The sequence below is a fragment of the Balaenoptera physalus genome, assembly GCF_965194825.1.
Source record: "Balaenoptera physalus genome assembly, chromosome: 6".
Classification (NCBI taxonomy): domain Eukaryota; kingdom Metazoa; phylum Chordata; class Mammalia; order Artiodactyla; family Balaenopteridae; genus Balaenoptera; species Balaenoptera physalus.
The window spans coordinates 36,596,115-36,615,915 of NC_138885.1; the positions used below are offsets into that span (position 1 = coordinate 36,596,115).

At 34.4% G+C, this 19,801-nt stretch overlaps 1 protein-coding gene across 1 annotated transcript in view; it reads right to left on the bottom strand.

Moving 5' to 3' along the window:
- LRP1B (LDL receptor related protein 1B) overlaps positions 1 to 19,801 on the bottom strand; it is a 1,885,740-nt gene that overhangs the window by 78,919 nt on the left and 1,787,020 nt on the right. Inside the window, exons 84-85 of the mRNA XM_082465229.1 lie at positions 17,947 to 18,111; positions 6,219 to 6,380 (exon numbers count right to left, since the gene is read on the bottom strand). Of these exons, the coding sequence (XP_082321355.1) occupies positions 6,219 to 6,380; positions 17,947 to 18,111 (327 nt within the window). The remainder of the gene's footprint in view (positions 1 to 6,218; positions 6,381 to 17,946; positions 18,112 to 19,801) is intronic.

The following is a 19,801-nucleotide window of genomic DNA, read 5'->3' on the forward strand; positions in this document are numbered from 1 at the left end:
AAGCCATGCAATTAGTTGAAATCATCTAGGCAGTGGGTCTCAGTCTTAGTCATATATGTGAAATACCTGGAAAACTTTAAATATTATAGATGTCCTATTTCAGGCTAACAGGATCAAAGTCTTTGGAGGTAACTTGGTAAACTGTATTTTATAAAAGCTGTTGAGCCCATTCTAATGTGCAGAGTCGTATGGAAATCAAGGGGTGGGTGTGTTAGAGGAGTGAGCTGTGAGAGCCATGGATTGGGTGCTTAGTGCTTGAGTCCTACACAGGGGTGATAAGCCCCCTTGGTAAGTTGGAGGACCACTGGGACTAACAGACTGTAGGAACCGCTGCTTTTGAGGAGAGCATGCATATCGGCTTACCCCGAAGGCAGAGCAGAAAGGGCAGATTGAAACCTCCTGGCTGGCTTTCTTACCACCTCTGTGCGTGCCCAGCCCAAGCTGAGCAAATGCTCCAGCCCTGCTTGTGGCATGTCACAGTGCAGCATTCAATCTGGGGCTGCCGCAACTGGGGAGAAAAACTCAACTATGGGACACGGAGGCGACGGGTCCCAGGGTGGAGCCCCGGTGGGGCAGCCATGGCCACCTATGGCAATTACTCAAGCAGTGCATCAGAAGCCACCCAGATCTCTGACAGTGGCTGCTCTACCACAGCCCACACCCCACATATGCAGAGAGTCCATGTAGGCCTCACCTTCCCTGCAGTGTGATTCTACAACAGGGCAGTGGCAACAGAGGCCATGGGGAGTGATTGGCTTTGAGGGACAAAGGGGACTTGGTCTTGAAGCTGCATCTGAACACAGTGAGGGAAATAACTGCTGATGCCTGCACAGGCAGTGCATCAGAGACAGCTTGAACCTCTGTCTGAGACAGACATGGGCTGAGAGCCCACGTGAGACCCCCTTGCTTTGACACTACCCTACTCTGGGGAGAGGGGAAAGCACACACTTAAAGGAAACTGAGGTACCTTGGGGATGACCCTCATGGCTTTTGCTTCAGCAACTTGGGATCAGACCCCAGCCCTGATAGGGCCAATATGTCCACCAAGCAGAGAGAAAGTCTTGCCTTACACCCAGCTCCAGCTGAAGCCCCTCCATCTCCAGCCCCATCCCCTACCAAGGTGATAGCTGCCAGCACACCCTAAGGAAAGACATGACTTGCATACAGGACAAATCCAGCTCTGCCACCAAAGGCACTGAGCACACACAGTCTGTATAGAAATGTTTCCATATAAGAACACCCTCAAGACTGAAATAGGTAATTGTTTCACAGAATTCACAGAGGCAGAGAAAGTTAAGCAAAATGAAAAGGGAGGGAAATATTCTCAACTGAAAGAGCAAGAGAAAAACCATGAAAAAAAATGATGAAACAGAAATAAACAATTTACCAGATAAATAATTCAAAGCATTGGTAATAAGACTGTTAACTGAATAGGGAAAATAATAGATAAACACAGCGAAAATTTTAACAAGGAACAAGAAATTATAAAAAAGACCCAATCAGAAATGAAGAATTCAATAACTGAAATAAAAACACAGTAGAAGGAATGAACAGAGTAAGTTATAGAGAAGAATGCATAAGTGATCTGGAAGACAGAAAATTGGACATCACCCAATCAGGGCAGCAAAAAGAAAAACAAGTTTTAAAAAAAGTGAAAACAGTTTAAGAGAGCTCTGTAATAACGTTAAGCATACCAACATTTGCATTATAGGGATCCCAGAAGGAGAAGAGCGAGAGAAAGAGATTGAAAATATATCTGAGGAAATTATGGCTGAAAACTTCCAAAACCTGAAGAAGGAAACAGATATCTAGATATAGGAAGCACAGAGGGTCCCAAACAAGATGAAGTGAAACAGAGACCTATACCAAGACAAATAATTAAATGGCAAAAGTTGAAGATAAAGAGATAATTCTAAAGGCAGCAAGAGAAAAATAAAGAGTCATATACCCTGAAATGCCCATAAGGGTATCAGGAAGGAAATAATAAAGACCAGAGAGTAAATAAATAAAATAGAGACAAAAAACTAGAAAATAATCAATGAAACCATGAGCTGGTTTTTTGATAAAGATAAACAAAATTGATAAACCTTTAGCCAGGCTCACCGAGAAAAAAAGAGAGGACACAAATAAAATCAGAAATGAAAGAGGAGAAATAACAACCAATAGCAATGACAAACAGTTACATGCAAACAAATGGGACAATCTAGATTTATGGACAATTTTCTAGAAACAAACCACCTCCCAAGACTAAATCAAGAAGAAAGAGATAATTTGAACAGAATGATCACTAGTAATAAATTGAATTTCTAATAATAATTAAAAAAAAAAACTCCCAGCAAACAAAATCTAGGATCAGATGGCTTCATAGGAAAACTCTACTAAACATATAAGGAAGAGCTAATAAATATACTTCTCAAACTATTCCAAAAATTGAGGACAGAACACTTCCACATTCATTCTATGAGGCCACCATTACCCTGATACCAAAATCAGACAAAGACACTACCAAAAAAAAAAAAGAAAGAAAGAAAGAAAGAAAATAAGAGGCCAGTATCTTTGATGAATATAGATGCAAAAATCCTCAACAAAATATTAGCAAGCCAAGTCCAACAATATATAAGAAGGATCATATAGCATGATCAAATTGGATTTATTCCAGGGATACATGGATGGTTCAATATTTGCAAATATATCAATTTGATACACCACATTAACAAAAGGAAGCATAAAAATTACATGTTCATTTCAATTGACACAGAAAAAGCATTTGACAAAATTCAACTTTCATTCTTGATAAAAACTCTCATCAAAATGGTGAAAGAGGGAACATATCTCAACATAATAAAGGCAATGCATGGCAAACCCACAGCTAACATCATACTCAACAGTGAAAAGCTGAAAGTCTTTCCTTTAAATTCAGGAACAGAAAAGGATGCCCACTTTCACAACTTCTATTTAACATAGCATTGGAAGGCCTATCCACAGCAATCAGACAAGATAAAGAAATAAAAGGTATCCAAATTGGAAGGGAAGAGGTAAAACTGTCACTATTTGCAGATGACAATGATACTCTATGTAGAGAACCCTAAAGCCTCCACCCATAAACTATTAGAACTAATAAATAAATATAGTAAAATTGCAGGATACAAGATTAATATACAGAAATCTGTTGCTTTCCCATACACTAATAATGAAATATCAGAAAGAGAAAACAAACAAACAAAAATCCTTTTAAAAATCACATCAAAAATAATAAAATACCTAAGAATAAAATTAACTAAGGAGGGGGCTTCCCTGGTGGCACAGTGGTTGAGAATCTGCCTGCCAATGCAGAGGACACGGGTTCGAGCCCTGGTCTGGGAAGATCCCACATGCCGCGGAGCAACTAGGCCCGTGAGCCACAACTACTGAGCCTGCGTGTCTGGAGCCTGTGCTCTGCAACAAGAGAGGCCAGGATAGTGAGAGGCCCGCGCACGGCGATGAAGAGTGGCCCCCACTTGCCACAACTAGAGAGAGCCCTCGCACAGAAACGAAGATCCAACACAGCCATAAATACATAAATAAATAAAATTTAAAAAAAAATTAACTAAGGAGGTGAAAGACCTATACTTTGAAAACTATAAAACATTGTTTAAAGAAATTGAAGATGATACAAAGAAATGGAAAGATATCTATGATCTTGGATTGGAAGAATTAATATTGTTAAAATGGCCACACTTCCCAAAGCTATTTACAGATGTAATGCAATCCCTATCAAAATACCTATAACGTTTTTCACAGAACTAGAACAAATAATTCTAACATTTATTATATGGACCCAGAAAAGACCCCAAATTGCTAAAGCAATCCTGAGGGGGGAAAAATAAGCAAAGCTGGTGGTATATCCTTCCCAGACTTCAGACTATACTCCAAACTACAGTAATCAAAACAGTGTAGTATTGGCACAAAAACAGACACATAGATCAATGGAAAAGAATAGAGGGCCCACAAATAACTCCATGCACCTACAGTCAATCTACTACAAAGGAGGCAAGAATATACATGGAGAAAAGACAGTCTCTTCAACAAGTGGTGCTGAAAAAGCTGGACAGCTACATGTAAAACAATTAAATTAGAACACTGCCTCACACCATATGTAAAAAAAAACCTCAAAATGGTTTAAAGACCTAAATGTCAGGCCTGAAACCATAAGACTTTAAGAGAACATAGGCAGGATACTCTTTGACATAAATTGTAGCAATATTTTTTGGATCTGTCTCCTAAGGCAAAAGAAAATGGGACCTAATTAAATTTAAAAGCTTTGCACAGCAAAGGGAACCACTGACAAAATGAAAAGACAACCTACTGATGGGAGAAAATATTTGCAAATGATATGACTGATAAGGGGTTAATATTGAACATACATAAATAGCTCATACAACTTAACATTAAAAAAAAAAGACCTGATTAAAAAATGGACAGAAGACCCAAAAAGACATCTTTCTGAAAAAAGACATACAGATGGTTAATGTGAAAAGATTCTGAACATCACTAATTATTAGAGAAATGTGAATCACAACAACAAGCTCTCAACTCACACCTGTCAGAATGGCTATCATTGAAAAGTCTACAAACAACAAATATTGTCGAGGATGTGGAGAAAAGGGAACTCTTGTACACTGTTGGTGGGAATGTAAATTGATGCAGACACTATGGAAAACAGTATGGAGGTTCCTCCAAAAACTAAAAATAGAACTGCCATATGATTCTGGTCCTGGGTATATATCTGGACAAAATGAAAGCACTAACTGAAAAATATATATGCACCCCAATGTTCATAGCAGCACTATTTACAATAGCCAAGATATGGAAGCAACCCAAGTGTCCATCAACAGAAGAATAGATAAAGAAAAAATATATATACAATGGAATATTACTCAGCCATGAAAAAAGAATGAAATTCTTCCATTTGCAGCAATGTAGATGGACCTAGAGAATATTATGCTTTGTGAAATAAGTCAGACAGAGAAAGACAAATACTGTGTGATATCACTTATATGTGGAATCTAAAGAATAAAACAAATGAATGTATATAGCAAAACAGAAACATACTCATGGATATAGAAAACAAACTAGTGGGGAGAGGAAAGGGAGGAGGACCAAGATAGGGGTATCAGATTAAGAGATACAAACTACTATGTATAAAATAGATAAGTGACAAGGATACTTTGTACAGCACAGGGAATTATAACCATTATTTTGTAATAACTTTAAATTGTATATAATCTATAAAAATACTGAATCACTATGCTGTACACCTGAAACTAATATAATATTGTAGAGCAACTATACCTTAGGTTAAAACAAATGAGCAGGGAAATAAAGTTGTAGCTAGAAAGGGATGTGAGCACAAAGGAAAGTTTCTAAAGAAAGGACTAGGTAAAAAGAAAAACACTGATAAGGCAGAAGAAAGAGGGGATAGTTGTATGAGATGTGTCCATGAGTATCTAAGAGGGATAAAATGTAGGAGTAGACAGTGTAGCATTAGACATGGCATGGGTCCCTAGTCATAAGAAGGAAGACAGAGGATGTGGTGTAGGACAAAGTAATTTGAGGGATCTGGTGGTGGGAGCTTGTGGCAGATTTCTTTAGACAGCTTCATTTTTTATTAATGAAATAGGAAGCAAGTTCCTAAGCTGAGAATAAAGTTGGGGCATAGGTATTGGAGTTTTGGGGGGAAAGGAGATGTGACACAGACATCTAGGAGGGTTAATGGATTAATGAAATACAGTGGAAACCATAGTAAGTGCCCATATGAGATTAGTGATAAAACCTTAAGTTAGACCAGTCTATTTTTTTTTTTTTCAGTTGCATTCAGCGGTGGGGTGCCAGTTCAGGACAGATGAAGAACTGGATTTAACCATGGTTATGGTTTTCTAGAAAAGTACAAGAGAGGGGAGAGGGAGCAAGATTGTTAAGGGTGTATACAAGGGAATGACTGCAATGATGGACCATGGAATCTAAGCTGGGAAAGGAAAAAACAGAATCTTTAAAATAAGAGATGGATGAGGAACAACGTAAAGAATTGTTAGATTTGGGGTGACAGGGGGTGGACCTGAAAAATAGGGCGTGGCTGAAATTGAGGTAATGGAGGGAGTGTAGATCTAGGTGATAAGATTACTTAATGTACAGCTCACAGCCTGCTGTCAGACTGTCTTGTGGACGTTGCTTTCACTTACAGTACTGACATCTGTCTCCAGTGTGTTCAGGCTGGCAGTCGCAGTAAGGCTGGTTCCCAGCAGTAACACTGCAGGTCCCTCCATTTTGACAAAAATCCTCACAGACTGTCTTACCACAGTTTGGTCCAGTGAACCCTAGTGCACAGCTGCAGGTGGGTCTCCCTATTGGGAAAAAAAGGTAATGAAAAGGCAATTAGTTGACAAAACTGTTTACTTATATGGAATCTTCACTAGGTAAGGATCAAGAGGTCAGTATTTGGGGCAAAGTCTGCCCACTACTTAATCTGTGACTTTACACAGTAACATGACCTCTCTGTGTCTCAGCTTCCCCATGTTCCAACGAAGCCTGGGTTAGAAGATCGCTCAGGTTCACATCAGGTAAAATAATCAGAGCTCATTTTATGAACAATTATACATGCATACATACATTTTATGCTTTAAAGTGCTTGTGTTATTCTTTGTATTTCTGTTTTCATGTCCATTTTGCTTTTCAATTATTTTTGTTCTATTCATGTGGTAATGCAGATTGTGTTGGCCATTAGAATATAAAATAGAGACTATCATATTTCCCGGTGTTCAGTCATCAGGTACCAATCACTGCTGTATCTACATAAAACATGAGCTTAGGCTTATTATAAATAAATATTTTAATAAGTTTAAAGTGGACATGTCAGCTGTAATAAGATTTATGAATATTAGTTATTTTATTTGATATAAATACACATACTGCATTTAGTATATAAGCACTTACTGAATCATATTTTATTTCATTTTATATTTTTATTCATGGTGAAGGACTGTCACTTGTAGTCTAAAGATGATTTAAGAAATCTATCTAATGTTAATAGCACACAATAGCAAATCTGACAGATCATCTTTGGATATTTTATTTGTTCTGTGGGAACTAACATCACAATGAAAGGTGAACAATCCTTTAAGGTATTTTGAACATAACACAGTTAACTGTTATATCAAGAATGAGTCTCTCTAACTGCCTGGACTGTCAAGAACTGAGTGGAAAATGGAGTCTAGAATTAGCTCTGCAGGAGAAGTGAAGGAAAACAAAGCAAAATGAATGGCTACCATTTGTAATGGGGGAAGAACAAAGTTTAGAGGTTGTACAAATACAAACTAATAACATGAAAGGGAATAACAAAGAAACTCAGTTATTGATCTCAATTAACTAGGACTCAGAAAACGTCATTTAGTTGTCTAGTATCAGAGAATATCCAACCATCTCCTCTCTCACCATTGTAGACCTGCTACATAATTAGAATGGTCAGAAAAATGCATAAGTGTAAGGCTTAAAACTTGAAGTGTAAAAGTGATAAAAGTTTTTTTTCTGTTGCCATAGATTCTACATTCTACTTTGAAGGACAATTCTATACATATATATTTTTTGAAAAGCATTCTTAAGTGAATAAAACGTCTCCAAATAAAATCCACCTGCATTTCCAAGAAAACGAATAAATTGAGCTCCACAATTTATTTATTTATTTTACTTTGAAAGGTCTCCACACACTTACAAATGCTAGAAGCTATTACTTCTCAAGGAAGAAAGTTACATACATTTTTACAGTGGGTACTATCACTTTAAAACTTATTTATACGTGTTTTTAGTTTGGTGGCAGATAAATGCCTATTAATAGGTTAAGAAACAAGGTAAAATTTATACACATTAAAAGCTGTAATGTGTATAAAATAACCTCATGTTTTTTTATTGCCAGAAAACTGCTTTAAAACTTTTAGCCAAATATTTTTCTTATAAAAGTAGTGAGTTTTCTAGCTGTTGCTTACATACAGACAAATAGAAACAAATGAGAATAATGGTAGAAGATGAAGAGGATAGATAATTGTTAGAACATAGTCACTAAGAAAAATGAAAGCACTGACTAAAAGAAGTAATTCATCTACATCAACAAGAACCAGTGAACGACTTACAGAGAAATAGAACATACAATCAGGAACACAAATTAACATGAGCTAAATGTGAAACAAACAGTACAGAAAGTATAAGGGGAAATCAAAATGCATTAGAACAATCAGAAAAAGTACCATACAACGTACAACTTATACATTGTAGATTTAAGTTTTTCTACCTTAATTTCTAGGTGTTTTTCTTTTTGTTTAAAAAACTAGGAGTGAAAAAAGTAAAATGATAGAAGTTTGAAAGAAATAAACCCAACCTGCTAAGGCACTTGAAAATTCCTCTGTTCCAGTCGCTCAGAGAAATGACACCATGCTTTCATCTCATCTACAGCTGTTTTGAAACTAGGGCAGAGTGACCAGGTTGTCCCCCAGCTAGAATATGCCTCTCATCATTTAGATTCCAGCTGAATTATTTTCAAAAAGCTCCACTTTCTCTTCCTTTGAAGAGAAGATTTATTTTTGATAAGTATAAATCTTCATATTCAGGAGAATATTATCTAACTTGAAACAGAGTGGTGATACAGCAGATCCTTTGTTTGCTGATGGGAAATGAACCATCTGCTGCAGAATTTTATAATGGGTTCCAGCTAATATTTTCAAGAATCTCTCTGGGTGCACCCTAACAAGTTGCACTGGATTCATTTTATAAAGATTTTTTAGGTAGCTGAATTTGATTTTGACATGTGAAAAGGAAACAGCACTGTTACAATGACTAAGGTATGGATTTATAGCAGTGATGCATCCAGGGAGCTGGGGAGCTGACAGCCTGTAAAGGTAGCTCAGTCAGAAAGAGCGTCAATTGACCTGACGAAGAAGGGGAAGGAGGAGTTTGCTGGCTCTAATCAGTCTAGTTCCTATAGCATTCTTAGCTAACACTTTAACAGTGTAGGTTGTCAGACTGCCTGGATTCATAGACTATCTGTGCCAATTACTGGTGTGGGACCATGGGCAGATATTAGCTCTCTGTTTATTTCCTCATGTGTAAAAATGGGGATAATAATAGTACCTGCTTCATGGGGTTGTTGTGTAGAATCACATAGAATAAATGAGAAACATTTCTAACTGTGCCAGGCACATAGAAAGCAATCAGTTACATTTTAGCTCTGAATATTATTGTTATTCCTACTGAGATTCACCTCTTACAGGTATGACTTACTCTGTGACCCTTGTCTACAAAGGCACTGTAACATTCTAGAAAAACCATTCTGAAAATTTTCTTAAATTACACACTTTATCTCCATTATTTATTTAAGATGCAATTAAATTTGAATTTGTTTGTGTGGCAGTGCTGGGATAGAACAGGTATTCCCCACAAACTTCATCTCAAACTCCAACATTTTTAAACTTTGAAGAATGGGTCCTTCTGTCTTCTTTATCTTCTAAATATGCTTAATCCTACACATTAAAAGAAAGAACACACACACACACAACACAAACAAAAACAAACCTAATATTTGCCACATCTATCTATTTGTGTAACTTCAAATTTTGGTACATTCTCGAGCTTTTTTCGAAAGAAATCTACACTTACTGCTTCCAATTCTACCAATATATGACAAAGTAAAATCTTCGATCATAAAGTCACATTCCAATCCTTCACTGGGTTTGTAGTTTTTATTTTTTAATATACAAAATAATGGGTCAATCTGTTGCTTCTCTTTGTTCCCTCTGAAGAGAGGCCAGATCTCTCAACATGTAAGTACTGCTCCTACAAATCAACTCTGATTCCCTGTTGGTAAGAAAGGATTAGGAATGGAGAAGTTAATGTTGGTGTTGTCTTTACTGTATATTTGTGTACTCTTGCAAAGTTTACCTCTAATCTCTTAATCCCTAAATCTACTGATTTCTCCTCAATCATCCTCCTCCTCAAATTTTCTCCATAATTTTACATTTATTAATATCTACACTTGGAAATTTTATCTCCACTTGGCTTCTAAGACACTAGCATTGTTGATTTCCCTATCTTTTTCTCTGACTGCTCTTTTATAATTGCCTTTATGTTCTCTTTCTATCTCTTTCTGGTGATATTATCCAATTTCATGGCTTCAGTAATGATCTCTCTATATGAATGTCTCGGTCTTGATTTTTTGACTCTGGGCTCATTCTCCTTCCTAAATTTCAGACCTTCATTTTCACTCCCTGTTTTACGTCCCTGTGTGGATATCTCTGGCTGTTCAACAGGTTCATCTACTCCTCCCATGACTCCCTGAGAGAGAAAATTCCTCTCATGAACATTGTCCTCAGTAGCACACATGATTTCACTAGACTGAAGGCTCTCCCAAGGCCGTATTAAGTTCCACACTACACGTTAACAAAGTGCCTTGCTAGATGTATGCATATAATAAATGGAGGTTAATGTAGTTATATATTACTTCTGTTTATAGGTAAATGGAAACTTATCTCATATAAACTGTTGCAGCAAATTTTCATACAACATAAATTAATAATAAACTCTTGAAATTTAACTAGGTAACCAGTAATAGCTGATGTCAAACATGGTAAATACATAACTACAATCACTAACCATCTATAGTCAATGATAAATATTAGTAATATCCGTTAGCACAACTGAAGATTATAATGCTCATAAGAAAAAATGGAAATGCCTTGGAATCTCATAGAGTTCTCTAAACTTCATTGTTCTTGCATGGCCCTTATATACCAAAAATCATGGTCTCAGTGAAAATGGTTGATTCTAAAATATTTCATAAGAATATTTAATAGTAATTAAATAAATTTGGTACAAAGTTAAATTACTTGGTTTGTTTTTGTTTTTTTTTAATCAGGTAGACCTGAGAAAGAAACCTGGTTACATATTTATTAATTGTGTGGCTTTGGAAAACTTAGACATCCTCACTGGATCTCATGCTGCAAAATGGTGATAGCAATGCCTGCCATGTGCTGGTAAAACACTTGTCACAATGCCCGCCACATAGCAAGTACTCAATAATTGTAGGTTTATTAGTAATAGTAGCATTGGCATTACTATTACTCTTAGTATTGCTATTAAACAAATCCTCAATTTTGGTCGTTATTTAAACTTCACTGAGGACATTCGCCTTTGTTAAGAAACTCCATATGGAATCCTAATGCACATTTTTTCCATTTTCATTCTTTTGAACAAAACATGCCTATAGGTAATCTATATATATCAGTTCAAAACAGTATATTTTAATATATATAACAACAATGAAATCTTTTCTATTATATAAGTAATTATATGGATATCATAAAGATTTATCACTAGTCCCTGTTAAATGAGCATTGAATTTATGTGACGTGGTTACAATTTACATCTAGATAAATGAATCTTTAACTATATGTTATCTTTAGTTATATACTCAAAGAAATTTCTCTGATATGGGCAGACAATACTGATGATTTTCAGTGATAATAGATAATGTCTTAGAGAAGTGACTTTAACATAATCTATGTTCTCAGATGTTAGTTTTCTTACTTAATCATGCTAGCTTACATCTAAAAAATGCCACATAGAGTGTTGCAAATTAAATAAAATAATATAATTAAGGAAGTTACTAGAATCCTTGGCATTTGAATTGAGAATTCAATTATAGTAGTCACTATAATATGACAATAATTATGTTTGTAAAATTTTCAAAATGTTATAATTATTGAATTACTGCATACTTGCTAATAATTTTAGAGTAAAATTTGCTGGGTAGCTTTTAGTCAAGTAATATATCAATCAATATGTTTCTCAAAAGCATATATTTTCATTTGAATATTATTAAGGTGTATGTTGTTGGCATTTTTCAATAACTTGATTTAAAACTGTAAGTGTGTCTTTAAAATCTAGCTTTATTTAATAAACAGTTTTTAAGCTGATTATAAAAATGCTACTCATCAGTTTGATTTAATTGATATTGTATGATTTTAGTAGGCAAAATAACCTCTCTGCTCAATATTGGACAAATAAATTATAACTCTTTTTTCTGTCTAAACACAACACTTGAAGATGTACGGCTTACTCAGTATTTTGTAGTAACTTTTACGGGAAAAGAATCTGAAAAATAATATATATATAACTGAATCACTTTGTTGTACACCTGAAACTAACATAGCATTGTAAATTAACTATACTTCAATAAAAAATAAAATTAAAAAAATAAATTTAAGAAAAAAATGTGGTTGATTGTGATGAAAGAATGCTAGTAAAAGTAATTACGTGTGAATTTCTTAGGCGACCATGACTATACTTATTATTTCTGAGTGGTAGATATCTGCTAGTGAACATTATTGATTGGTTCTCTTTTTAAGCAATTTATTTGAATTCATACTCATTTTTCTATGTGAGCCATGCTGCTTACCTTGTTTAACTTGGTCTTGTGCTTGTAAATTTTTGTCCCTGGTTATAACATTTTATACCTAACTAGTCTTCTATGCATTCAGTCATTGTTTAGTTCAAATAGTCTGACACACACATTGAGTCTAAGTAATAAAAGCATTTAATTGACATTTAAACTGCAGGGCATATTTATACACATTTACATTTAATGTTCCTCTCTGAAAATGCTATCTAAAAGTTACATACATCTTTAGTCAAAACGTCTTTGCTATTTGGACAAAAGCTACATTCTTGTTCCTTCCTACAGAATAAAATAATAAGCCAAGAGACAAACCATCATAGCATCATTCAGTTACTTACTGGATTGCAATCAGAAAGCCTGTCTCCTGACCTCTAACCCCCAAGACTACCCTCCTTTGTGAAATCTGCCTTCACTTCTGACTTAGATTCAAGTAATAAAAGTTTTGAATGCTTTAAAAAATTGCTAGTCTTTTCAATAAAGAGATTTGACATTCTACTTTTCCACTTAATATAATGTTTTTCTGGACTGAAAGTGAGTGCCCGTTTATACATAATTTTAGCAAGTTGACTACAGCTGTTGGGTAGTCTTAAGTATTACAAAGATTACAGAGAACTATTCAGCAAAGCCTGACAAAGAAAAGAAAGAACCGTGGGCTTTATCCAGCTCCCCCCCAGGTACTACTTAATATATTCTGACATGTTTCAAATTATAGGTCACAATCTATTTATACTTATGGAACGTTCATTTTTAGCCAGCATTGTGGAAATGAGACTGAAACATTTTTGTCTTTTCTGTGAATACAAGTAAGCCAACTCAAGCCTTCTGACATTAGCCTAGAGAGCTATAAGACTAAATAGTTCAGTACTGCTCTCACCATATGGTCCAAACGAACCAGTAACTATGACTCATGAAGCCAGCAGCACGATTAGAGAGAATCTTACTTTCATTCTCTCATAGGTTTGTTATGAAGATTCAAGGACCAAGAACAGTGCCTGGCACTTAGTAAGCAGTCCAATATATATTAATTAACATGATCCTGACAATGATAATAAGTAGTGTTATTTTAATTTCTGATTCTAACAATAAAGGATGGTGGAACATTTAGAAAATACGGAAGTATAATGAAGGACCTATTACATATGCAATTTTTCCATATTGGGCTCATAGTATACAAGCAGGTTTTTTCTTGTGCTTTTTAACTTTAAAATAAAATGTGAATATTTTTCTCTATTACTATATAGTTTACAATTATAGTTTTGTTTATTGTATAATATTCATCTTTTAGATATGCTATATTTTATATATTAACTACTTGAATTTAGGTTTTTATCTCCAATTTTATATTATGAACAATACTACATTGAACATTTTCACTTCTAAATATTTTACTTTTTATTATTATGTAATCTTTTGGAATATATTTCTAAAAGTGACATTATTTAGTTAAAGGACATTGAAACTTTTTTGTTTGTTTCGTTTTTTGTTTTTTAAAAAATTTTTGAATTTTATTTATTTTTTTATACAGCAGGTTCTTATTAGTTATCCATTTCATACATATTAGTGTTTACATGTGAATCCCAATCTCCCAATTCATCCCACCACCACCACCCCGCCGCCGCTTTCCCCACTTTGGGGTCCATACGTTTGTTCTCTACATGTATGTCTATTTCTGCCCTGCAACTCTTGCTGAGTAATTCAAAATTGCTTGCTGCAAGGCTTGTACCATGAACATTTTCTTCTGGTACAGATTTAAGAATGCTGGTTTCACCTATGTCTGACTGGGCTCCTCCTCCCTCTTTTCCCTCTTTTCTCTGCTTTTATATATGTTTGTGTTCATATATGTGCATGTTCTGCCACTTGCTCCTTATGTTTTTTGTGTGTTTTTTCCATTGATTTGTCATAGCTACATATTCCTATGTTGCTTATTTGTTAAACTATATGTACTATTTTATGTTTTCAATTTTATATTTTCAACTTATTCTCTTGGATTCTTAAAAAGCAAATAGGACCAAATATCCAGCTTTTACCACTTTCTAAATATAATCAACATCTATGTTAAGTGACCTAAGACATCAAGCTTAATTTAAATTAAAAACAGCCCTCATTTAAATATAAAGTGAAAGAAAAACAAAGAGGGACTGTTTAAATGTACGTTCACCCTTTATCAAGATATTAATTAGGTGACTGTGTACTTTACAGCCCAGATACATATGTGACTTGAGAGACATCAGTATATATGTTTCATCATCTGTTTCATGCTGTTTCGAAGGTGCCCCAAATTTCCTAGCTTAACTTGCCTTTGAGCAAACATTTTTAGGGCTGTCATATTTGATCATAATTGATGGCAGTCACATATGCTACCAACATATTTGGGGCAGTTGTCTGGACAGAAAGATCTTGAATAAATGAGATAGAAAATTATCTCCACCTACTTGGCTATTATAAGGGCCCTTTCCATTGCAGTGAGAAGATTTTGATTTTTTTCTTTCCTCAAGGGAGCCCTCTTTCCTCCGGCTTCATTTCTGGGAATAAAATCTTTCACTGCCAAAATACACAGATGTGGTGACAGAGGGCACCACAAAGAGAGCTTCTGCTGTCTTCTTGTTGAATTCATTTAAATAATTCAATACAAATGAATTGCCTACTATAAAAAATTGCACCATCATCTCTTCACCTAGCCAGTTTTACATATATTTAAACTTCCCAAATTAGAATTGCCTTCCTTTATGCATAATTCCAAACTTTGAGTGGGAGTATTTGAGAATATTTTCCCAAATTTACAAAATTTCTTGCTCCATTCCTCTAAATCAATTGTGTAGAAAACCCTGATTCATTTTGATAGAAACATTAAAAGTCTAAATAACAGACCTATAAGAGTATGGAAAATACCACACAGAATGAACATATCTTAGAGAATAAATATTCATAAAAGTGAAGATTAATTGTACATATAATTACATAAATATCCATTATATCTGTGATGAAAAAATAATTCCATAAATTATACTCTATTTTCTATATAAAATGATTGAATAATTCAATGTTTTATTCTATTTTCCATTGCTTTGCCAATGCAAACTTTATCTTAAATGTATCCTCCTATGAGCAGGTCACAGAAATTAACTACATGGATCCTTGTTGATATAATCAATGTCAAGCTATTTCATTTTATAGTACCTTCTTATATGGATACAGCTCATATATCTAGTTTTTAGTTTTCTTTATTACAAAAAACCTTAAGGAATGAGGAAAAATTCATTCCTACATGTAAAATTTTAATTATGCCTCTCAGATGTGTGCCTTTAATTAACTGGTGACATTTCCTTTGTTCAATTATTATAGTTCTATACAACTGTCACAAACTTATAAAGTTTAATTAAGGCTGCCCCAAACCCTAGTTATATAGTGTCCACATAGGAGTTTGCCAAAGGCTTAACTGTAAGTAAACCAACAATGAATAAATCTATGAGTTGCCCACTGGGATTTGTTTCACAAATTAACATTTGTGTGGAGATAATAAGGTTCTACAGTCTATAATATCAAACAATGTTTTATAAAACCACATTTTTAAAAGTAAAAAATGCTTTGTAAATGACTTAATTAGCTATTATATTATTATTAATTATTAGATGCTATAAGACAATAAACTACATGGCTATATCTCAAGTTGAATTCATATGAGACCTCATTTATATTACTAATTTGAAATATAATTTTTTCTGAACATATTATCTATGTAAATCAAGATCTAATACTCTGGGTGCATAGATAAACTTGATATACTATGGATTTTAAGAATGCAGCAAGGTCTGGACAAATGATTTGAATGAAACATCAAAAGTTGTGCTGTATTTATATATATTTCAGGATCTATTAACAGGATAGCAAATTCAATGTTTCACAGAGATTTGTCCCTGTGCATTGATTGCAGGTTAAATATGTAGCCATAGATTGGAGTGCCAAACTCTTTATCTAGCTGGCTTAAATATTTCCAAAGATAAATATAAGAAAATCATCTGGTCACAACCCAAAGATTTTTTTTATCTTAATGAGAAAATTAAGTTAACAATTACATAATAAAACCCTAAACAACTCATTTGCATAAGAGAAGCTTCTTCTCTAAAGCTAAGTGGCATGTGTGTTGCTAAAATATAATTACAGGTCACACCCTTTTACCATACATTCAATGGATTCTCATTTGCATATTCAACGAAGGTCTCAGTACTACAGTTTTTCCCATAGCAATAGAATATACTTTATGGACTAGCTCCCCCTCAGGCAGAATGAATGTATGTAGTAAGACTCCTAGTGCCTTTTTTAGTTCAATCAACCTGCTGAATATTTTTTCAGAATTCTATTGAGTAGTTACAATTATCTTAGTTATCAATTAATCATAAGTCAAAAATATTTATGAGTATAAAACTATCAAACTATCAAAGAAATAGTATTGCTTCTACTCTTAGAATGCAAATCAGAAAACAGCTTGCTTCTCCTGAACTCCATTGAAAATGCTTCTTCATGTGGCTCTTTCAGTTAGCATTATGCTAAATACTTTAAGGAATAGCTTAAGCAATAGAAGCAGTGAGAAATCCCAGTAAGAAAGAAATTAACCATATATGGGATGTGAAGGTCATATAGATTGCTTTTCCATCTGACTACCTAATCTGCAGTTATCGTAGGAGAATTAAATGTACATAGATTTCACTCTAATAGTTGCATAATCTTCTTTGCACTAATACTGGAATTTGCAAATTATATTTTTATTATGTATTATGGTTAATTTTTTTTCCAGTGGGAACATATTTTAAATTTAATAGAAGTCAGTAGGAAAATATGTTTTAGTATTCACTTATGTACTGTAGAAAACACTTTTGGCGAGCATAGATATAGCATAAATTAATAAGAATCTCAAGTATATCCTAATATGTAGTAAACTGATGTTTTCAAAGCAATATGTTTTGAATATACTACATTGCAATGCCAACAGAGTAGTTATGATTTTAGATGGAAATTATGATGCTCTAAGATGTACTGATATAGTATGTATATATTTAAAATAAATCTAATTTTTAATAACATGAGTTTTAGCATTAGGCAAACTTCAATCTAAAAAAAACCAAACAGATTTTGGAGTCAAATAGATAAGGGTTGTAAAACTGATTTTGCCTCATCATTTTAAGCCAGAGTCAGAATATCTATGAGAACTGAGCCCTGTCAATGGTACGCACTTAACACAAGATAATGATCATTATTATTGTTAATTTTTGTGACTTGGACTTTGATTGATATACTCGATTTAGAAAAAATGCCACTGATTATGTTGAATTAATTATTAGATTTAATTTTTGTTAATGTATTTGTTATTAAGACACCAGGAATTATATTCATAGCATTAAGTATTTTCTGTAGATTTTTCACATATAAGGAAAATTACAGATGATTTGAATATACAACGCCACTCAATTATTTACCTAGAGCTGATGGCACGCAAGTTCCTCCATTTTGACAGTAGTTGCTACAGTGGTTGATTTCACATCTCTCTCCTGAATAACTAGGCCAACAGTGACACCTCAAATCACCTTTCTCATTTAAAATGCATCTTCCTCCATTTTCACAAGTCAGTTTGCATGACTCATCTGGTTATAAGAAGAAATGTACAAATTAGCATGCCATTCAGTAGGTGGTAGAATAAGAAAAATTCAAATAAAGAAAAATTAAATCTAAGATTCACTTTTTTCCATAAAATTCCAAAAATAAATACCCCTAATATAAAAGTAGAAGAAACAAAATACTGTCTGAAAATAGAGAAATAGATTTCGACCATTGTTGAATGGTGAACACAAATATTGAATTAACTTTTATTCTTTTTTAGGCTTAAGGCATTTTTTTACCATTTCTTATATTTGTTAAAACATTAAACAATAAAACCAACTGAAACTTTCTAAAAATAAAATATTTTCCAACCAATATGGGTTTTTTCATGATATGGGCAAACATGGCCTAGTTTTTAGAAGTGTTTGATATTAAACCAAACCGAAATATGTAAGATAAATATATATACAGTCCCCTACATACAAACCTTCAAGTTGCGAACTTTCAAAGATGCCAACATGTGTTTGCATGTCCAATCACGTAAGTTAGTTCATGTGTCTGGTGTACTTTGCCACGTGCCTGTATCCTCTACAAGTGGTTGTGCTTTTGTGTACTTTACTGTACAGTATTGTATAGAGTACAGTAGTACAGTGTCTTTATTTCAAGCCCAGGATGTCCGGAAGCAAGCGTAAAAGCAGCGGTGATGTAGCTGGTACTGAACGTCAGGCATGAGTGAAATTGCAGCTTGCCCTCCGTCTCCTATTGCTGAAGATCCTTCAGCTCTACCATCTCCACCTCTTCTCCCTACTCCAGTCAGCAACACTTCTTGCCTGTTCACTCGATGCCAGCTCCTGTATGCCAGCTGTTATACTGTACTACTGTACTTTTCAAGGTACTGTACTGTAAGATTAAAAATGTTTTCTCTATTTTTTTGTGTTTTTTTTTATGTATTATTTGTGTGAAAATTATTATAAACCTATTTCAGTATGGTACTATATAGCTGATTGTGTTAGTTGGGTACCTAGGCTAACTTTGTTTTACTTACAAACAAATTGGACTTACGAACATGCTCTCTGAATGGAACTCATTTGTATGTAGGGAGTATATATGTAGTATGTATAGTGCATATATATAGTATAGTGTGCATATACAAAAACATATATACATATAATTTTTAGTATAGGGAAACAGTTAAATGAAAAGATACTCTTTGATGTACATCCTTATCAACTATATATTAACACACAAAACTAAAAATTACTTAGATTTGATACAAGATGGTGATAAAACAGTGTCAGAAACATTTATTTCCATATATAAAATAATTAGGCACAATCTGCCTATATAATACATTTTGGCTGAGAGAAAGAAAGGATGGTCATTCCTTGGGGTCACAAAATCATTTTTAAAAACATGATGAATCTGGGGCTTCCCTGGTGGCGCAGTGGTTGAGAATCTGCCTGCTAATGCAGGGGACACGGGTTCGAGCCCTGGTCTGGGAAGATCCCACATGCCGCGGAGCAGCAGGGCCCCTGAGCCACAATTAGTGAGCCTGCGCGTCTGGAGCCTGTGCTCCGCAACAAGAGAGGCCACGATAGTGAGAGGCCCGCGCACCACGATGAAGAGTGGCCCCCGCTTGCCGCAACTAGAGAAAGCCCTAGCACAGAAACGAAGACCCAACATAGCAATCAATCAATCAATCAATCAATCTTTTAAAAAAAACAACAACATGAT